This window comes from Coenobita brevimanus, chromosome 60 (genome assembly GCF_032717465.1).
Source record: "Coenobita brevimanus isolate Jiangsu-jjx chromosome 60, ASM3271746v2, whole genome shotgun sequence".
NCBI lineage: Eukaryota > Metazoa > Arthropoda > Malacostraca > Decapoda > Coenobitidae > Coenobita > Coenobita brevimanus.
Window position 1 is genome coordinate 33164633 of NC_137013.1, and position 21297 is coordinate 33185929.

Genomic DNA, 21297 nt, shown 5'->3' on the forward strand with positions numbered 1-21297 from the left:
CCGATGAAACGCTCTAAGCAGTATGGCATCAAGAAGCTGCCGCAGCTGTTGTACAGTCAACGTTTGAAGCTCATTCATCATGTTGAGAGGAGAGAGAAGTTTTCAAAGCTGGCGAAATAGTTTGGGAAGAACAAATGCTGAGAGGTTCTAAGTTGTTCCCAACACCACCCCACTCCATTCACGTAAGCAATTTCGTCATAGGATTAAGGTGAGATCCCTCAACATTGCTTATTTCTATTTAATACATGCGCTGAATATTCCTAAATTTGTAAGTTTGTGTTTGATGGTGCCTAGATAGGTGTAGATAGGGTGCTGTGGGGGCGGGTTGGCCAAAGTCCAGACCCAAATTAATTTTTCACATAAGAGTTATTATTCATAAATCACGGAATTCATAAATCACGGCAGTGGTCCGGACCCAAATTGCCACGATTTACGATGATTGAGTGTATCTGTCTATTGCCAGACGCCATAATCCCGTAAGGGGTGGCCTTTTGACTTTGAGTTATTTGTTTTATGGGGAGAGGCACTAACCCTCCACCAACCCACTTGTTGACACGTAGGGAGCACGTATGGTTTGGTTATATGGTTACCACCCAGCATTGTGAATGGTTTCAATGCTTACAGGAAACGATTTGGTTTGTCACTCAATGTAAAGCCACCTGTAAAGGAAAGAAAAGCAATAAGAAGTGACAGGAAAGATGGGAGAAATAGGAAGAGAGGAGGACAGGTACAGAAAAAGAATGATAATGGCTAAGGAAAAAGTAGGCAGCACTACATTAAGTGGGTGGATGATGGTCGCCACCACCTACCACCAAGATATGATAATATACAGCAGTGCTTTGCACCCACTGTGCCATGGCACACTGGTGTGCTGCCAAAAGTGTCCTGGTGTGCTGTGGCACATTACTCTCCCTCGTAACAGCATTTATGGGAAATAAATATTATATAAGTGACCACAGTAGATACGTTTATAATGGAAGTAAATAAATGGATGTATTAGAGTCCACTATTCATTGTCGTGTACTGTATTCCTGTAATACAAGAAGGCTATTTAAGAAACTGTTGCCAGGAAGTCTCATTCAGTCATAAGTAAAATATTTTGGAATGCATGCCTGACCCAATTATCTTGATATGCCCAGGTCCTTGAGACTTGTGCACTTGTTAGAGCTTTGGCTGCTGGTGTGGTTTAGTGCAATGATTAGAAAAGTTTGTTGGTTTGTGATCCTTTTTTGCTTCAGTTGCTTAATCATCAGACTGTTATCTCTCCTTGAAGGCAAAAGAGGAACCTGTGGATATCAAGAGTGATCATACCTCAAACATAATTCAGTGAAGTAGCCTTAGACGTCTAACTTTGGTTAGAGCAAATGAGAAATGAGAATGCCCACCTATGAGTGAGTGTGCTGTTGACATGGTGTTATCATTTGCAACACCATACAGTATTTGTGCTCATTAAGCCTTCATTAACACTTATAGTATTAAAAAAAAAAAAAAAAAAAAAAAAAAAAAAAAAAAAAAAATCAAATATGAAGTCACTGGATGAGGAGCTTTGTGAGGGATTTTCTATAACAGAATCGGACATTAAGAACCTGTGTTTTTCAAAAGTGGCATAAGTTTCTCATTAATTTTCAGTGGAAGTATTACATGTACTTATTCTCTGGGGAAAATGTTTTGATTAATATTTAACACTGAAAGGTTCATCAAAAATTTTTATTTTACTTGGCTGTCAAAATACAGATGGTATAAATATTCAGTTCATAACCTTCCATGGTATAATGGTCCGATTATCTGCTCAGGAAGAACGTTGCTTTGAGAAATTATCCCATGTGAAGTAAGCAAATGCTTATTACTTTTTTTAGAGTAGAAGACTGTAGCACCAGTCGAGCAGGGCAGTACTCCCAACGTGGATGGAAAGCTGATAACAGGGAGAGGTGGAGCTCCCATTTCATCAGCCCATGGGACTAGTTCCTGACCATCCCCCTTTTGCTGAACTTTTTCAGTGTCTCATTAACACAGAGAGTAGGCCAGCATCCTCTCCAATACAAGTTTCTCTAACTGTCTACACAAACTACATACACAGTACACACCACTTCCTTTTCAAAATTAATAGTGAAATGGCATCAGAAAATCAGGCCTCGGAGTCCCTGGGGGAGGGGGACCTTAAATTCCCCCACTATCAGCCCCTTTCCCGGTGATGACTCAGAGAGATGCCTGGAACCACTGTCTGACTCACTTCTTCTTCATTCCTGCAACATTCACGGCCTTTCCTCTAACTTTCTCTCTGTTGAACACCACCTCTCCTCCACTAAACCTCACCTTCTCTTCTTGACATAGACTCAGCCATCTGAGGCAACTGACAGCAAACCCTTTTCTGTTTCCTCCTACTTTCTCTGTACTCATTTCAAAGTCAAAGGTGGCTGTTGTGTATATGAACGCAATGATTTATCTTGCTCTCGTGTTCCTGAACTTGATTCTTCTGAATTCTCTACTCTCTGGCTTTGGCTTTCTTGTCATTCTCAGACTAAAAATATCTGCGCTGTTTACTTATCCCCTAATTCTACTGACTATCAAAAATTCTTACGACTGTCTTACCTCTACAATGGAACACATTCTATCTATTTCTCCTTTCTCTGAAATCTCCATTCTAGGGGATTTCAATGTTCACCACCACCTTTGGCATTCCTCTCCATTCACTGATCCACCTGGTGAACAAGCCTACATCTTTTCTATTCTTAATGACCTAGAGCAGCTTGTACAGCACCCTACCCGTATCCCTGACCGCCTTGGAGAGAGCTCCAACATACTTGATCTCATCCTTACAACTAATCCTTCTGGTTACAATGTTAATCTTTCCTCTTCATTGGGCTCCTCCGATCACAACCTTATTACCTTAACCTGTCCTATCGCTCTGGTATGGCCTGTGGACCCTCCAAAGAAACGTTGTCTGTGGCACTTTGGAGCTGCAGATTGGGAGGCCCTCAGATAGTACTTCTTTGTTTTTCCCTGGACTGATTATTACTTCCATGGTCAGGAGCCATCTGAGTGTGCCTTGCTCATCACGGAGGTTATTCTCTTGGGCATGGAAGCATACATTCTCCTCTCATATCCTTTGACTAATGCATGAAAGCCATTGTTTAACCACGCATGTTGTAATGCTGTCCGCAACAAGGAGAGGCCCTATTAAAAGGTACCAGAGCCAACTCACCCCTGAATCACATCTTTTTTATGTTTCTCCCCGGAATTGTGCAAAGTCTGTTCTTCGCACTGCTAAAAATACTTTCATCCATACTAAGTGCTCTCAACTCTCCAACTCGAATTCATCCGCTCCTTCTGGCACCTTGCCAATAACCTTTCTAACAACTTTACCTCATCATCCTTCTCTCCTCTTTTCTTTCTGATGGCTCTGTAGCTATTTCTTCTACTGATAAAGCAGATCTCTTTGTTCAGACTTTCTCCTCTAATTCTACCTTAGACCATTCCAGTGCTGTTCCTCCATCACTTCCCTGCCTTATCCTCCCTCATGAATGACATTAAAATTTCTTCAGCTGATGCATTTTCTGCCATCACTGGCCTCAGTACTAATAAGGCATATGGGCCTGATGGAGTCCCTCCTGTTGTCCTCAAGAACTGTGTTTCTGTGCTTACACCTTGCCTAGGTAAACTCTTTCACCTTTGTCTGTCAACTTGTACCTTTCCTTCCTGCTGGAAGTTTGCTCTCATTCAGCCAGCCCCAAAGAAGGGTGACCATTCGCAACCCTCTAACTATCGTCCAGTTGTTTTAACATCCTGTGTATCAAAAGTTTTTGAGTCAATTCTCAATAGAAAAATCTTAAAGCATCTTTCCTATCACAACCTTCTTTCTGATCGTCAGTGTGGGTACCATCAGGGACGCATCACTGGCGATCTTCTCACCTACCTTTCAGACTCCTGGTCATCCTCCTTTTGGGACTTTGGCAAAAGCTTTGCCATTGCACTTGACATCTCAAAGGGTTTTGATTGAGTCTGGCATAAATCTTTAATTTCCAAACTGCCCTCTTACAGTTTCTATCCTTCTGTTTTTGCCTTCATCAATAGCTTCCTTTCTAGTTGTTCTATAGGTGCTGTTGTAGATGGCCATCGTTCTTCTCCTAGATCTGTCAACAGTGGTGTTCCTCAGGGTTCTGTCCTATCACCAACTCTCTTCCTTTTAGTCATCAATGACCATCTAAGCTTTACATCTAACCCCATCCACTAGTTTGCTGATGATTCCACCCTTCACCTTTCCATTCGGTTTCCGCAGCGTTCATCTCAGCAGTTACTTCAACAAACAAGGGATAAGGCTATGGCACACCTAATGTCTGACTTGGCACATATCTCTGACTGGGGTAAAAATAATTTTGTTGTTTTAATGCATAAAAAACTCAGTTTTTACACCTGTCAACCTGACACGATCTTCCACAGGAGTACCCTCTAAGGTTTAATAATATCCAGCTCAATCCTACATCATCCTTGAACAGCTTGGGGTTTCATTCACTCAGGACTTACCTTGGAAAGATCATATTGCATCTCTTGTAAAATCTGCTTCCAAGAGATTAGGTGTGCTAAGCCAACTCCGTACCTTCTTTACCCCAGCACAATTGTTGACTTTATGCACAGGTTTTATTTACCTCTGTGTGGAGTCCAACTATCATGTGTGGGGAGGCTCCCCACATGCAGCTTTTCTCAATAGGGTGGAGTCGAAGGCTTTTCGTGTCATCAACTCTCCTCCTCTTACTGGCTCCCTTCAATCCCTGTCTCTTCGCCGCACTGTTGCATCTTTATCTCTTTTCTATCGCTACTTCAATGGTCACTGCTCCTCTGAACTCTCTGCTTGCATCCCTTCACCTCTACGAGGGGTCATAGTGCCCGTCTAGCAACAAATTCTCAGCCCTTTTCTGTCCAAATGCAAGAGTTAACTGTTTCTCCCAGTCCTTCAATTATGCAACAGGTCAACTCTGGAACTGTCTCCCTGTGTCTTTATTTCCCACTTCCTATGGTCTCCAGTCTTTCAAACACAGTGTGTCCAGGCATCTCGAAATGAACGGATCTTGAATTTGGCTCTCTTTTGTATTGTTTTTGTTTTTTCTTGGAAGGAACAGTTTGCATGCTCCTGGCCTTTGGTTCCTTCTTTCTTGCATAAAAAAAAAAAACTGCATACACTCAAAAGATTCTTTATTTTGTTCATTCATTCATTCATCCATCATCAAATCCTGAGTTGCTGTATGAGGAGCATAGGTTCCTGGGGCTAGGCATGTTGGTCCTGACATTTAAGATGAGAGTGACCAGCCTTACCCATCCCTGAGTGGCATTACGTGAGCAGTAAACCCCAACCACTCCCTGGATATAAACCTGCACTGGCTCAGTCCAGTTGGAGCGCCTTAATTACCCGCTAAACCACCAGGTGCCAAAATTTGGTTACATGGCTTCCACCCAGCGAAGTAAATGATTTTCTGGTGTACAGGAAACCATTTGGCTTGTCACTCAGTGTAGAGTCACCCGTAGACAGAAGGATGAGGAAAGAATGAAGGAAGGAGAGACAGAAGAGGAAGGAGGGAAGACAGGAAAAGGCTGTCACCTAAGAGCGGCACTACATTGAGTGAGTGGATGGGGAGTGCCCTCACCTGTTTCATAATTTTGTAAAGGATTAATACTAAAAAATCCATCAAGTTACATTAAATATATGATACTGTACACCTGGCAATCATGGTTTCCTTTTATCATTCATTAGCAATAAAGTAAAAATAACTTTATGCAATTCTTACACTTACAGTATCATGACAAATATGACAAGTATATATTAAGTGTGCTGTAAGAGTTCAACAAACTGAATAACGTGCTGTGAAGTAAAAACATTTCTGGAGCACAGCCATACAGTAATATCACTCAGTTTTGTGGGAGAAACAAAGTGGGTGCATTTTAGTATCCAATTTCCGAGTTCACTGCTAGGGTTCCATGAACCAAGCCCACCCATGTGACTGACGTCCTTTACCTGTCTGCCAGAACTGTCAAGACTGCAGTTTTCCTGCACAGTTGGACCAGTTTTAAGATGGAGTTGCAGGAAAATTTGAGTAATTGTGAGTTACAGGTTTTTGGACTACATTAGACCCTCGCTATAATGGACTGATAGAGGGAAAGCCAGGTTTGTTAACACCATCACGCACAATGACTCAGAATGAGTCAAACTGGTGTTAGTCTGAAGAGGAACTGATGGGGCAGTATGATGCACTTGTCAGTGCTGGTCAGAAGGGATGCTGATTGGGCAGCTCTGAACAAAAATATTCACCAAAAATTATGTTTTAGCATGAAATGTGTCAGTATGTGATGAGGCATAGGGGAGGGTGTCTATTTCCAGGCCAACACTCTCAAATAGTCGGCATTCTCTCAGTTTTCAGTTTGGGGGTGAGGGGGGAACGAACGTGATTTTTGGCGATTTACCCAAAAACTATTGGTGGTATCAGAATTCCAACATCATGTGAAAGCTCATAAAATTCAGCATCTAGACATATGCTTAGCTCTTGCATTATGCGGGCAGTATTTTGTGCCAGAGTTTAGGGCAGTTATTTTCACTGTTGAACAACAGTATTCTCACCTCATTTTAGTACTTTCACAGTACATTTGCTTATCAATTTTACCTTTTTTTTATTAGCTTATTGTATAGCATAAACATCAGGGAAGATGATGGTATACAATTTATACCATTATAACCAATTTCTTGGGCAAATAAAATACATGGGAATGTTTTCTTTTGGTGCCTGGTGGTTTACTGGGTAATTACGGTGCTCCAGTCAGATTGAGCTATTGAAGGCTTATATCCAAGGGGTGGTTGGGGTTTATTGCTCACATAATGACAATCAGGATGAGTGAGGCTTGTCACTGTCATCTTAAACGTAAGGACCAACTTGCCTAGCCCCGGGCTCCTACGCTGCTCATAGGGCAACGTAGAATTGCACGATGGATGGATGGGAATGTTTTTCCTTGTGCATGAGTCCAACCTGCCCTCGTGGCATTTTCTCTGATCATGTCACACACTTACAGAAAACTTACAGTGCGCGAGGTGGTTAAAGCTGATTGTTCGTTACATCTATGGGTCTCCTCCCTGAGGTGAAATTTCAGGCACATACAGGCATACCCTGATTTAATGATGCAATTAGTTAAGTAAAAATCCATCACTTGGCGTGGTATCATATTTCGGGGTAGATTTAACATGTATTGTATAGGGATACATTTTTGAGCCTTGGGTTTCCACCCCCAGCCCTCTGACTGTCGTCCAGTTGCTTTAACATCCTATATCTCAAAAGTTTTTGAGTCAGTTCTTAACCCTGTCAGGTCTCAAATAGGTCCCGATGTCACGTTTGACAGATGCCTTTTAGGGGAAAAAAGTCAAGGTTTGCAACTAAAGAAAAAAATATCATATTCATGCACAAGGAAGTAATACACATCTGCCTATAAAACATTAGAGATCTACTCACCATACAAGTACTGCAAAAATGATGGGAAGTTGCGTAGCAAGTGGTGTGTGGTATCGTGGTGAGTATTGTCTCAGTGGGTTCATGATTTCTTGGTGCATAGGCAACATGATTGCATTTTTTTTTTTCCATTTTTTTCCATAAAAAACAGTGCACTAATATATGTACATTACATTTCATGTGATGTGTGAATGATCCTTGAGATGTTTTCCTTACAAACAACAAACTAAACAGTTACAAGATCCTTATAAAACTATCACTTACTAGTTACTACTGACTAATTTATTTTACTTTGCTCTTATTTTGCTTAGTACTGTCCAAGGCTGTAGAAATGAATACATATTGAGACACAACGCGGAAATCTCTTGCTTGCCTGTGATGCGGCAGCTATGTGTGTAGGCGGGAGGCTGGGGGTGGGGGGGTTGGAGGGAAAGTGGAGGGTGGAGGGTGGGAGGTAGAGGGGTGAGGGATCGGTGGGAGGTAGGAGGATGGAGGAAGTAAGGGGTGGGGGATTGGAGGGAGAGTGAAGGGTGGGAGGTAGAGGGGTGGGGGATCGGTGGGAGGTAGTGGGGTAGAGGAAGGGGGATAAGAAAGGGAGGAGGGAGGTGAGAGAGGGAGAGAGTGAAAGAGAGAGAGGGACCAATTGGGGGATGTGCTATGTATCCTCCAGAGGGGGAAAAATATATTGTAAACATTATTCTTTTGCTAAATGAACTGTCTCATGCCAAAATAGTAAAAAAATATTGCCAGATCAACAGTATAATAAAACCAATACGTGCAACCAAACCCCCCACCATGATTAGCTCTTCCCAGATTGTGTAAACTAAAATATTGTTATCTGCACATCCCTTGTAGAAGCAGAGGGGTCTGGGGAGCGGCTCATATCCTTATTTCATTCACCAGCCTCAGGCAACAGTTTTCATTCATGCCTAAATATGCTGCCACGAGAGTGGCTAGGAGACCCCTACTGAGAAAGCCACGATAGTGGCCAGGAGACTTGAAAGGGTTAATAGAAAAATTTTAAAACGTCTTTCCTATCACAACCTTCTTTCTGATCGTCAGTATGGATTCCGTCAGGGTCGCTCCACTGGCAATCTTCTCACCTACCTTTCAGACTCCTGGTCATCCTCCTTTCGGGACTTTGGCGAAAGCTTTGCCATTGCACTTGACATCTCAAAGGCTTTCGATGGAGTCTAGCATAAATCTTTAGTTTCCAAACTGCCCTCTTACAGTTTTTATCCTTTTATCTGTGCCTTTATCTCTAGCTTCCTTTCTGGCCGTTCAGTAGTTGCTGTTGTAGACGGTCATCGTTCTCCTCCTAGATATATCAACAGTGGTGTTCCTCAGGGCTCTCTCCTATCACCAACTCTCTTCCTTTTATTCATCAATGACCATTTAAGCTGTACTTTTAATCCTATCCACTCGTACGTTGACTATTCCACCCCTAACCTTTCCATTCGGTTCCCGCAACGTCCATCTCGGCAGTTACTTAAACAGACAAGGGATGAGGCTATGGCACACCTAATGTCTGACTTGGCTCGTTTCTCTGACTGGGGTAAAAATAATGTTGTTTTTAATGCATCAGAGACTCAGTTCTTACACCTATCACCCTGACAGCATCTTCCACAGGTGTACCCACTAATGTTTAATATTATTCAGCTTAATCCTGCATCGTCTTTAAACATGCTTGGGGTTTCATTCATTCGGGACTTATCTTGGAAAGATCATATTACATCTCTTTTAAAATCTGCTTCCAAGAGAAAAGGTGTGCTAAGTCGACTCCATTCCTTCTTTAACCCTGCACAGTTGTTGACTTTATACACAGGTTTTATCTGCCCCTGCATGGAGTACAACTCTCATGTGTGGGGAGGCTCCCCACATACAGCTCTTCTCAACAGGGTGGAGTCAAAGGCTTTCCGTCTCATCAACTCACCTCCTCTTACTGGCTCCCTTCAACCTCTGTCTCTTCACTGCACTGTTGTATCTTATCTGTTTTCTATTGCTACTTCAATGGTCACTGCTCCTCTGAACTGTCTGCATGCATTCCTTCACCCCTACGACAGATGCGTAGCGCCTGTACCAACTCTCATCGCTTTTCCGTCAAACTCTCTAATGCAAGAGTTAACCGTTACTCCCAGTCCTTCTTTTATGCAAAAGGTCAACTCTGGAACTGTCTCCTTCTGTCTGTATTTCCTGCTTCCCATGATCTCCTGTCTTTCAAACACAGTGTGTCCAGGCATCTTGAAATGATCGGATCTTGAATTTGGCTGTCTCTTTTATCTTGTTTTTCTCTTGGAAGGAACAGTTTGCAGGCTCATGACTTTTGGTTTCTTCTTTCTAGCATTAAAAAAAAAAAAAAAAAAAAAAGTAGCCTACATTCCAGAATGCTATAGAATATCGGAATAATTGCTGGAAAATGTTGGAGAATTCGGACAAAGCATGGTAAAAGTCCGGGGAATGGTATGTGGGACCGGACTTTTGTGATTCCTGGACTTATAGGGCTCCTGGACTGGTCTCCCCTCCTTTTAGTCCGGGAAACGGAGGGTCGAGTGTATACACAATATTGGACACACTGTTGACGGGTAGGTTGCCAGGGCACGATAATGACACCTTCAGACTCATGCACCATGACTATAGTACAGTATTACTATAGTCTGTTATTACAACTAAGCAGTCATGATTGGGAGAGGGCAATTTCAGGTCAGGTTGGAGTAAAAATGGTAGGAAACACATATATTGTACACTGTATCTGTAAAGGTGGATGTACACTGCCACTCCTCTTGTAGGCTGTACAATGAGGTAACTGTCATTCATTGTCACTGTCGGCAAAGATGGCTTCTGGTGGTTCTGATGTCACATTGTATGGAGTCCTGAGGTGCCAGGGATTTGGGTCCTACAGGCTGTAGTGCTGGATCTTTAAGCTATATGGAAGCTAGCTGAGGATGTTGTTGATGCCACAGACACAGTGGAGTTCTCTGACTCTGTGCAGAGCTGTTTGACAGTAGGAGAGGACACAGGCTTGAAAAACTGGGAGATCTAGGGCTGGATCTATCTTGTATGCTGCTGCCGTGTTAACTCCAGCCTGATGAGTTGCATGACCTCATAATGTTGAGACAGAGGTCCTCCAACTTTTTCTTTGATTGTCAGGATTGTCTGCATCATCATTGCCTTTAGTTAGAGACACTCCAGATTCCCCTTCCTCTGCCCCCTCTTCATTGTTCTCCTTTGCTGGTTTCTTGTCTTCCTGCAATTCTGTCACAGTCTCCTCCTCTGTCAGATGATGGTACCCAGGCACCCCAGTATCCTCATCCAGCCACTCTTCAGCCCCATCTCTGTAAGGTTCCCCTGCCCTGCAGCTTCCAACATTTCCATCATCCTTGGTGACTCAAGCTGTAGTGCTGGAGTCTTGGAAGTTCTTGGGAGTTTGCACCACCCAGTTTTGAGGGTGGGAGAATACACTTTTTTCCATGCCTCTTTCCAGTTGAAAGTGGCATCCTCTGTGGTGCATTTGTTGTTATTATGGATAATTACAAGGTTTAGTTGTTGCTACTTCTGCAGATGAAGTTTCCTATATATATAAATAATGTCACAGTTTTTGTATTGTACAGTAATTATAAAGGTGCAGATATTTTTTGAGCTAGGGTGAATTGATTTGGAAGAACTAGCACTTTTATGATGCAAAAGACTAGATAACCGCCGCTGCTGCTACAACCACCACCACCACCACCAATCCTCCAGACCTCCTTACATACTCCATGGTGGGGTTATCATCATCATCATCATCATCATCCGGACCTCCTTTCCCACTCTAGGGCAGGGTGAAGAGTAGCAATGTCCAGACAGCCCAAATTTGCCCAGTCCAATGGGCTGCCCATTGTATCCGATGTATCCCCCGGAATCCTGGCTACATCAAACATTTACCACGTACTGTAGCTTCACATAAACGTATCCGATTGAGTCAGTTTGGATACTGTTACGTTAAAAAGAGGTGCCAAATCTCTGATCATGCACTTCTTCTCTCAACATTCATCCAGCCAGCTTGATCTCTTGTCAGTTCTGTAGCCTCAACGACTTCCAGACCTCTCTTCCTCACACACTCATCCACCATATGTCTCCACCTTCTCTTTGGCCTACCCTCCTCCCTCCTTCAACCATGCTCAGATATACCTTTTTCACCACTCTGTTGTTATTCATTCTTTCCACATGACTATACCATCTTAGTACACTCTCTTTGATTCGGATGTCCACAGACTTCTACACGCCACATCTTTCACGAATCACATTATTTCAAATCCTACCCACTCTCTGTATTCCATATACATTCTTTAGCAGTCCCATATCCACAGCTTTCACTCCTGGCTTTTCATTTTCATGCCACACTATAGTCTCACATCCATATGTAAAGTTGGCACTAACACTCCTTCATGTAAGCCTCGTGCAGCTACAACACTCGCCTTTGTTTCTTATCAAAAGTCACTAATATTACTCCTTCCCCCCCCACATTTTTGTAATCAAGTTATAGCAGTTTTTTCTTCACAGTGCTGATGAAATAGGTCAATATTAATCAATAGGTCAAACATGGCCAGAGTTCCCTTCACTTTTTTTGCTTCACCAAATTTCTTAAATGGAAGAACAGTGTGTCGCACTCTACTAGAAGGCTTTGCAGCTTTCTTATGTTTGTTTGTGTTTCTGTGTTTCTCAAGGTCGCACAGAGTTGCAAAGTACACTTGCAAATTTCACAAAATCCATTTTTATCATCTCCAGGGACCTTGAGAAGCCAGTGTTTGTACTTTTCATCTTTTAGCCATGCCTTTCTAAATTTCTGCATATACTGTGGCTTGCCCATTTTTAAGTAAATCTAAGCACTTTCTTCTGGGCTCGTAGTAGCCTCGTGACTGAGTGCATCACGTGCACTGTGTAGGTCTAATACGTACTGAAATTTCTTAAAGACATGTCCTGTATGGACACTGGTGCCACTTCTTAAATAAATTTGAACAGCTTATTTCTATTATATTATGCTCATGACAGATCATTAGCAGAAAATTGGTTGGCATATTTTTTCTAAGTCATACCAGATGTACTTAGCACTACCATAAGTACCAAATCTCCTACATGCATTTTAGTACCTAGCAAAATCGGCGTAACCTGTGACTTAGTCTGGGCAAACCGCCAAGAGGCAGGGAGGATCAGGGCAGATGCAACACGTGCTATGACTAAATCTGCCTGCGTTTTGTCTGATTTTTACCATGTTTTGACCAGTTGTCTCACATAATTACTAAATATTGAATAATTTTTGGCCTCAGGCTGCATTTTCCACCATCATAGCAATGTAGTATGTTCTTTTAAGAAATGAGCAGTTTCTCCACCCGTGTAATATTTGTCAAAATCACCTTTTGACCATATCTTGGACTAAAAAAAAGAAAGAGCCGTGCTATGACTGTTTCCACGCTCTCTGATCGTGCGTTATATGAGAGGTGACTGTATTATTATTACAACAAGGAAGAAAGGTTACTGGTTCTTTGAAAGCAGTGATAAGAAACAGAGAATTGAGCATGGAAGTGAAAAGCTACTACATGACAGTATTGTGATACCAACTCTAATGTATGGAAGTGAAGCATGGACCTTGTTGGAGGGACAGAAGTCAAGAGTGAGAGCAGTGGAAACGAGTTATTTGAGAGGAGCATGTGGAGTCACATGGAGAGACAAGACTGACAAATGAGGAAGTGAAGGAGTGTTGTGGTGTGGATGTGGATCTGATAGGAAGTGTTAGGAGAAACACATTGAGGTGGTTTGGCCATGTGGAGAGGATGGAGAGTGAGAGACTGATGAGGAGAGTGTATGTGAGTGAGGTGGAAGGGGGGAGAGGGAGGGGGAGGCCAAGGATGAGATGGAGGGATGGATTTGAGAGGTATATGAGAGAGGGGTGTGTGAGCTGGGAGGAGGGCAATGAAATAGCAGGGGACAGGGCAACATGGAGGTGATTTGTTTGTGGCCACCCCTTACGGGATTAAGGCTTCTGGCAATAGATAGATAGATTGATTATTACATACAATTATATTTGTTGTTGTTTTTGTTATGTGGATAAGAATTCTGAACTCAGCATTGTAGCCAGTGAGCTCAGTGGATGTAGCCAGTGCTTTCTCTTTGGGTATGGCGGTGGAGGTCAGTATGAAGTGGAGGCCAACCTATGTTTTAAGGGGGAACCCATGGCTACAAAGTGTGCATTTCTTACATAATTTTTTGAAAATTAGTACTTTAACACACTGGTGCAGGTCTTAAGAATCCCCCATTGGAATGGGCCTTTCACAGGATATTTGTTATGTTTCATAGATTATCATAAATACTGGGCACTTATAGAATATTACCTGTGAAGTACTTAACAGCTTTGTATATCAAGTCCTGTACAGTAAAACCTTGCTATAACCGACTAATTGGGGCCCAAGCCATTCAAAAAAAGCGAAATTCTGATAAAAGCGACATCTGGACTTCCCCCTGCTAACCTGGACCTTTTCCAATACAATATATCAGCCATTAGTCCAGATCGCATCAACGGTTTTTAAACTGTTTTCACTGCCATTGTAGTATTGTGCTGTATTATATATTCACTACAGTAATTATATAGTATACAGTCACTACTCATTTTATGTTGATTCAGTATACGATAATTCGCTGCAACGATAACAGAAAAGTTCCACCCCAAAATCCGATTTCCGATGAATTTCCCGCTATAACGATATTCTGTCTATCTATCTATAGCCCGACGCCCTAATTCCGCTAAGGGTGGCCGCAGACAAAATGCCTCCAAGTCACTCTGTCACCCACCATTTGACTACCCTTCCCCCAACAAACCCCCCCCTCCCTCATATACCTTTCAACTCCATCCCTCCACCTCATCCTTGGTCTACCCTTCCTTTTCCCTCCTTCCACCTCACCTACATATACCCTCTTAGTCAGTCTTTCATTCTCCATTCTCTCCACATCTCCAAACCACCTCGGTGTATTTCTCTTTATCTTCTCAACCACATCCACATCCATCCCACAACATTCCTTCACTTCTTCATTCGTCAACCTGTCCCTCCATGTCACTCCACATGCTTCTCTCAAGTAACTCATTTCCACTGCTCTCACTCTTGACTCGTTCCCCTCTTGCAAGGTCCACACCTTGCTTCCATATGTCAGGGTAGGGATCACAATACTATCATGTTGTGACTTCTTACTTCCATACTCACCTCCCTATTTCTCATCACTTCTTTCAGTGAACCAACAACCTTCCTTCCCAGCTGTACCCTTTCACACACTTCATCCCCCAAAGCTCCGCCCTTACTCATCACACTACCCAAGTACTTGAATGCACTCACATTCTCCAGATCCTCACCATCCAACCTCACTACATTCTGTGACTTCATTCCTCTCAAACACCATAACTTTACTCTTGTTTACATTAACTTTCAGATTCCTCTTCCTACACACTGTCCCAAATTCATTCACCAAACCTTGCAATTACCATTCATTTTCACTCAACAATACTGTATCATCAGCAAACAGCAACACTGGAATCTTCCAAATATCACCCTCATTCATTAGAGTCAGCCCCACATCCACTGCCCTACCTTGCACCTCCTTTACAACCCCATCCATCTATATATTAAACAGCCATGGAGACATCACACAACCCTGTTTCAGTCCCACGTTGGGATCAAAGAAGTCACTCAGCTCACCATGCACTCGCACCGTAGCCCTAGCTCCTTCGTACATACTCTTCACAGCACTCAACAATTTCCCCTTCACTCCATATACTCTTAATACCTTCAACATACTTTGCCTATCTATTCTGTCATAAGCTTTCTCCAAGTCCATGAAGGCAGCATAAACTTTCTTTCCCTTCTCTAGATACTTTTCCATTAAACATCTTAGAACAAATATCTGATCTACACACCCTTTCCCTTCCTAAATCCCTCTTGTTCTTCTCCAACTAGCTCCTCTGTCATATGCCTAACCCTGTCAGTGAGTATTCTACCATATATTTTTCCAGTCTTACTAAGAAGGCAAATACCCCTATGGTTACCACATACTTCTCTCTCCCCTTTTCCTTTGTATAAAGGAACAATTATACCTGATTTCCAGTCCTCTGGAACCCTTCCCTCTTCCCAAGCCAATCTACACAACTTCCATATCCACTCCACAACAATCTCACCCCCATACCTCAACATTTCACCACACACTCCATCAATTCCTGGGACCTTTCCCATCTTGATCTTCTTCATTGCTTCCACTACTTCCACCCAACTGATCTCTTCCTCCCTTCACTCATCTCTTCTTCTCCCAGCCATTCCCCAACCACTTATACTCGCACTGCTCTTACTGTCTACATTCAACAAATCCTCAAAATGCTCCTTCCATTTCCTCAATTTCTCTCTCTTCTCCACCAACAATCTATTATTCCTATCGTTCACTCCCCTACTATTTCTCCTTTCACACTGTCTTACTTTCTTTACCTCCTTCCAAAACAATTTCTTACTCTCCCTCCATTTCACACTCAGATTCCTCCCAAATTCTTCATCCACTTTCTTCTTACTCTCCCTCACCAGTCTCTTCACCTCCCTTCTCCTGCTCACATATACCTCTCTCATCTTTTCCCGTACCTCTACTCACTAGCCATTCACTATATGCCTTCTTCTTTTGTTCCACAGCTTATTTCACCTCATTATTCCACCATGCTGTCCCTTGCACACCCTTCCATCTCCTCCTCACTCCACAAACCACCTCACACACTGCACCTATCTCTTCCGTGAATATCTTACATACGTCTTCCACCCCTTCCATCTGCTCTAACTCATACCTTCCCCAAATTTCTCCCACTATGCCCTTATACTGTGCCATTTTCTCACCATTTTGCAGCTTCTCCACTCTTCTCACAGGAGCTGTTTCCTCCTGTCTTCCCCTTCGTCTCTTCAACCATTTTCTTTGCAGCTTTACCTTGACCATCACTAAGTGATGGTCCGAGACTCCATTCCCCCACCCTCTCCACGCCCTTGCATCCAACACTTGTCTTCTCATTCGCTCATCGTCAAAAGTCCATCATTGCCTTTCGTTGAACAAGTTCACCATCCATCCTCCTCATTACTCTCCATGTATACCTGTGGATCATCTTATGCCAAAAGTAGATGTTAGCTATTGCCAACCCCTTACCAGCACAGATGTCCACCAAAGCACTACCATTCCCATCTACTTCAGTTGGCACACCTCACTGACCAACCACTCCATCCACTCATGTCTCCAATCAAAAGCAGTCTCTCGCTTCTCTCAAATTTGTCCATACATGCTTTTGCACTTGCCCAAAACTCATCTTTCACTCTTGCCACGATATTGCCCTCAGAAAATGTCACACGAAGCGCCAGGCACACTCAAGGCGACAGTCGCTTGTCTCAGGCAAGATGGCGGCCCCAGTGTGCAGAGCATTGTTTTGGTTCAGTTGCGGTCCTGCCATCCCTTCAAAGCCCTGTCTTTTCCACTCGTTCACATGTGGCCCCCCCCCCCCTTCTGTCATCACCTCTCAACCAAGCATTGTGCTACAGTAGGCCTATGCATTGTTCAGCACCAGGCCAGACTTACGCAAGTTGATTTTTGTGTTGTTGCAACAGTTTACTGTACATGAGTAATGCCACCTGTATTGGTGTGATAGTGTTTGTTTTGGTCTTGGAGATGACTGGGACCGACACAGGAAGTGATTAAGGTGGGTTGTCATTTTTATTTCAGTCTTGGGTAGGTGACTTTGGGAAGCTGAGTTGACGTAACCCCCGTTTTATAATGTGTTTCAATCTCCTGATTAACAATAAAATCAGTATACGATAAGGTATGACCTGACATAACCCCATCGTAAAATGAGTAGTGACTATATATATATATATATATACAGGTATATATATATATATTTGTGGTAGGTGGGGGCGCTCACCATCCACACACTCGATGTAGCGCTGCTGTCGGGTATCTGCCCTTTCCTCTCCTCCATCCTTCTTTCCTTCCATCCTCTTCTGTCTTCCTTTACTTCATTCTCTCCTTGTCCTTCTGCATACGGGTAACTTTACACTCCCTCTTCTGTCTTTCTTTCCTTCATTCTTTCCTCTTCCTTCTGCCTGTGGGTGACTCTACACTGAGTGACAAACCAAATGGTTTCCTGTACACGAGGAGACCATTTACTACACTGGGTGGTAACATATAACCAAATTTTGGCACCTGGTGGTTTAGTGAGTAATTATTGCGCTCCAGTCGGATTGAGCCGATGAAGGTCCAAGGAGTGGTTGGGGTTGATTGCTCATGTAATGACACTCAGGGATGAGTGAGGCTGGTCACTCTCATCTTAAATGTCGGGACCAGCTGCTTAGCCTCGGGCTCCTACGTTCCCCATGGGGCAATGTAGGATTGGATGATGGATGGATGGATATATATATATATATATATATATATATATATATATATATATATATATATACAGTATATACAGTAATCCCTCCACTTTCTGATGGAATAGAGCCAAAGGCATGTCCAGAAAGTGGTCCCGTCTGGAAAGTGGGCCCCTGCCTGCTGGACTGTTACTTAAGGACCTAACCCAGCCTAACTTTGAAAGCCACCTAAATAACTCCCTACTGGACATGCATAGCACCTATTTAAACCTATTTATGACCCTATTCACACCAATAATGGACATAAAGCATGAAATAAATGAAAAGGAATCAGAGAGTGAAGAATTAGGAGTATGGAAAATACATAGCAATGTACAGGGTACTTACAGCACGTCTGTGGCCGCCTTCTCTAAGGCTTTGGCAGTGGTAAAAATGCTCTTGAAGCACGTACAGTAATCCAGTGTTGTCCTGCACTTTATTCTTTGCAGTCTGAGTTATAATTGTTTAACACTGCACATTCTCTTCTTAATTGCAGCACACCAGTTTCAACCATCAGTTTCAAACGCCAGTTTCCATTCCACAGTTAATCCTTTGCACTCTAAATTCTAATTAACACTGCACAACACTGTAAATTCCCGTGTGGTCTAGTTGTGAGGTATTGCAGTTTACTCACTGTTTATTCACAAAAACGAGCACCTGAGGCATCCATTGCAATGAGCATCTACTTGTGGTGGCAGTTAGGCGGTAATCGGTGGTGAGGGAGGAGCAGGGTTGCCTGATTGGAACTTGGCCACATTACCAAACTCCTCAATTTTCATTACCAAATTAGTAAAGCAAGCATTTATTCTTCACTAATTATATATCTATCTATCTATTGCCAGATGCCTCAATCCCGCTCGGGGTGGCCACAAACAAATCGCCTCCAAGTCGCCCTGTCCCCCGCCATTTCACTGCCCTGCTCCCAACTCACACCCCCCTCTCTCATATACCTCTCCACCCCATCCCTCCATCTCATCCTCGGTCTCCCCCTCCCTCTTCCCCCCCTCCACCTCACTCACGTACACTCTCTTCGTCAGTCTTTCACCCTCCATCCTCTCCACATGGCCCAACCACCTCAGTGTGTTCCTCATAACGCTTCCTATCACATCCACATCCACACCACAACGCTCCTTTATATATACAACTGGAAATAATCACTCTCCTTATAATTAACAGCATGTTGATTATTTTCACTTTAGGCTAGCAGATTAATCAGAGAGAGCAGACAATCCACCATCTCCATCCTGTGTATCCTCATACACGTGAAAAATCCATTTGGTAATGCATTATTCTGATTCATTACCAAACGATTTTTTCATTACCAAATTGGCCCACATTTGGTAATGAAAAATACCAAATGGCAACCCTAACAGGGGAGGGGGGAGGAAGGAAGGGTTGAAGGGGCCATGGTGTAAACAGATGTTCAGAGCCGCGCAAGTTTCAAATTACCGTTGGGAAAAAATTCGAATTTTAGGGGCATTTTTTTACTTTTTTTGGCCATTTTTGGGTTCCGAAGGTCCATTCCCACAATGTCCAGTAAGTGGGGAGTCTGGAAAGTGGGCTTCCAGATAGTACAGGGATTACTGTATACAGTCACTACTCATTTTACGTTGATTCGGTATACGATAATTCGCTACGATGATAACAGAAAAGTTCCACCCCAAAATCCGATTTCCGATGAATTTTCCGCTATAATAATATTGCCCTCGGAAAATTTTGTACGAAGAGCCAGGCACGCGCAAGGCGACAGTTGCTTGTCTCAGGCAAGATGGTGGCCCCAGCGTGCAGAGAACTGTTTTGGTTCAGTTGCGGTCCCGCCATCCCTTCAAAGCCCTATCTTTTCCACACGTTCACTTGTGGCCCCCCCACCTGCTATCGTCACCTCTATGCCAAGCATTGTGCTCCAATAGGCCTATACATTGTGTAGCACTAGGCCAATGGTATGCAAGTGTGATTGTTGTGTTGTTGCAACGATTTACTGTATGTGAGTAACGCCGCCTGTATTGGTGTGATAGTGTTTGTTTTGGTCTTGGAGACAACTGGGACCGACACAGGAAGTGATTAAGGTGGGTTGTCATTTTTATTTCAGTCTTGGGTAGGTGACTTTGGGAAGCTGAGTTGACGTAACCCCCCTTTTATGATATGTTTCAAAATCCCGATTTATGATAAAATCGTTATACGTTAAGGTATGACCTTACGTAACCCCATCGCAAAACGAGTAGTGGCTGTATATATATATATATATATATATATAATACTGTACTGTACACTGATAAACATGTCTTTTATTTACCTTATTATTGTGAACATAGCAGAAGTGGTCAGGCCGTCCCAACTGCTTCTGGCTTTATCAGACTTTTTCCAGTATATAAGAATTTAGTACAGTAGCTCCTCAATTCCAGTAAATGTTAATTCCAGTCTATTGAAGTCTGTTATATCAAGGATTTTACTGCACTGTCACTCCGAAGTTACTACCAAGAATAAAACTTTTTGCCACTCTTTCCTAACATAAATCATACTTTTGGTGTGCTTTCAGATTTCTTACCAATATATTAGCTTTTTTATTTCAGTTGATTAATTTAGGAGAGACAGGTTAGATTAGAGTAGATTAATTTTAGGAAGAATTAAAATGGGATTTGGCCTGATAGGTATTATATGACTTTCTAGCTTAAGTGGCAGTCATAAGTAGTAAAAATTAAGGTATGTAGGATGTGAAGCCCCCCATTTGGGTTGGGTCAGATTAGATCAATAGGTTTCCTATAACTATGAGTGTTTCATGTACTGACAGGTCCCATTTGCAAGATCATCAGTAATCAGCATGTCCAGTTGGTAAATATTCTGCTGTGGTGGAATTACTGGCTTCCTTAAATACCCCATAAGTGGTGTAGTTTGTTTTTCCTATAAATTTTATGTATTTCAAAAGGAATAGATAATTGTGCTGCATACTGTACTAAAATTACTTTCCTGAAGATCTTGAGATTGTAAGAAGACATATGGACATATGGCTTTGCTGTGCCTGTGTGGTAAAATTTTACCACTTAAAATTTCAACTGAGGGGCTAGAGGAGGTCCAAGAGTCTGATAAGAAAGGAGCAGGGCCCACAGGCTCCCCTGTAACTACACTACAAGTTAGGTTATGCAGTGCAATATATCCATTGAAGAAATTTATCTTGATCCTAAGTCTTAATTGTATTTTACCTGTAATTTTGAAGTTTGTGCATGTAATATGGCTAAAGTTAAGCCACAGTAACTTATTTGTATGCCAACAGGTATGGACAAGAGCCATTGGAAATCAGAGTGGAAAAAGCTAGTGAGGACAAGACAGATGACAGGTGAGTCTGCATGTTGTGGAAGTCAGGGTTTGAGTAAGTTTCT

General features: G+C 42.7%; 1 protein-coding gene across 1 annotated transcript in view; it reads left to right on the top strand.

Moving 5' to 3' along the window:
* The window catches only part of Piezo (piezo type mechanosensitive ion channel component), a 1050432-nt gene that overhangs the window by 759928 nt on the left and 269207 nt on the right, over positions 1-21297 (top strand). The window contains exon 36 of the mRNA XM_080275143.1: positions 21192-21254. Coding sequence (XP_080131269.1) covers positions 21192-21254 — 63 coding nt within the window. The remainder of the gene's footprint in view (positions 1-21191; positions 21255-21297) is intronic.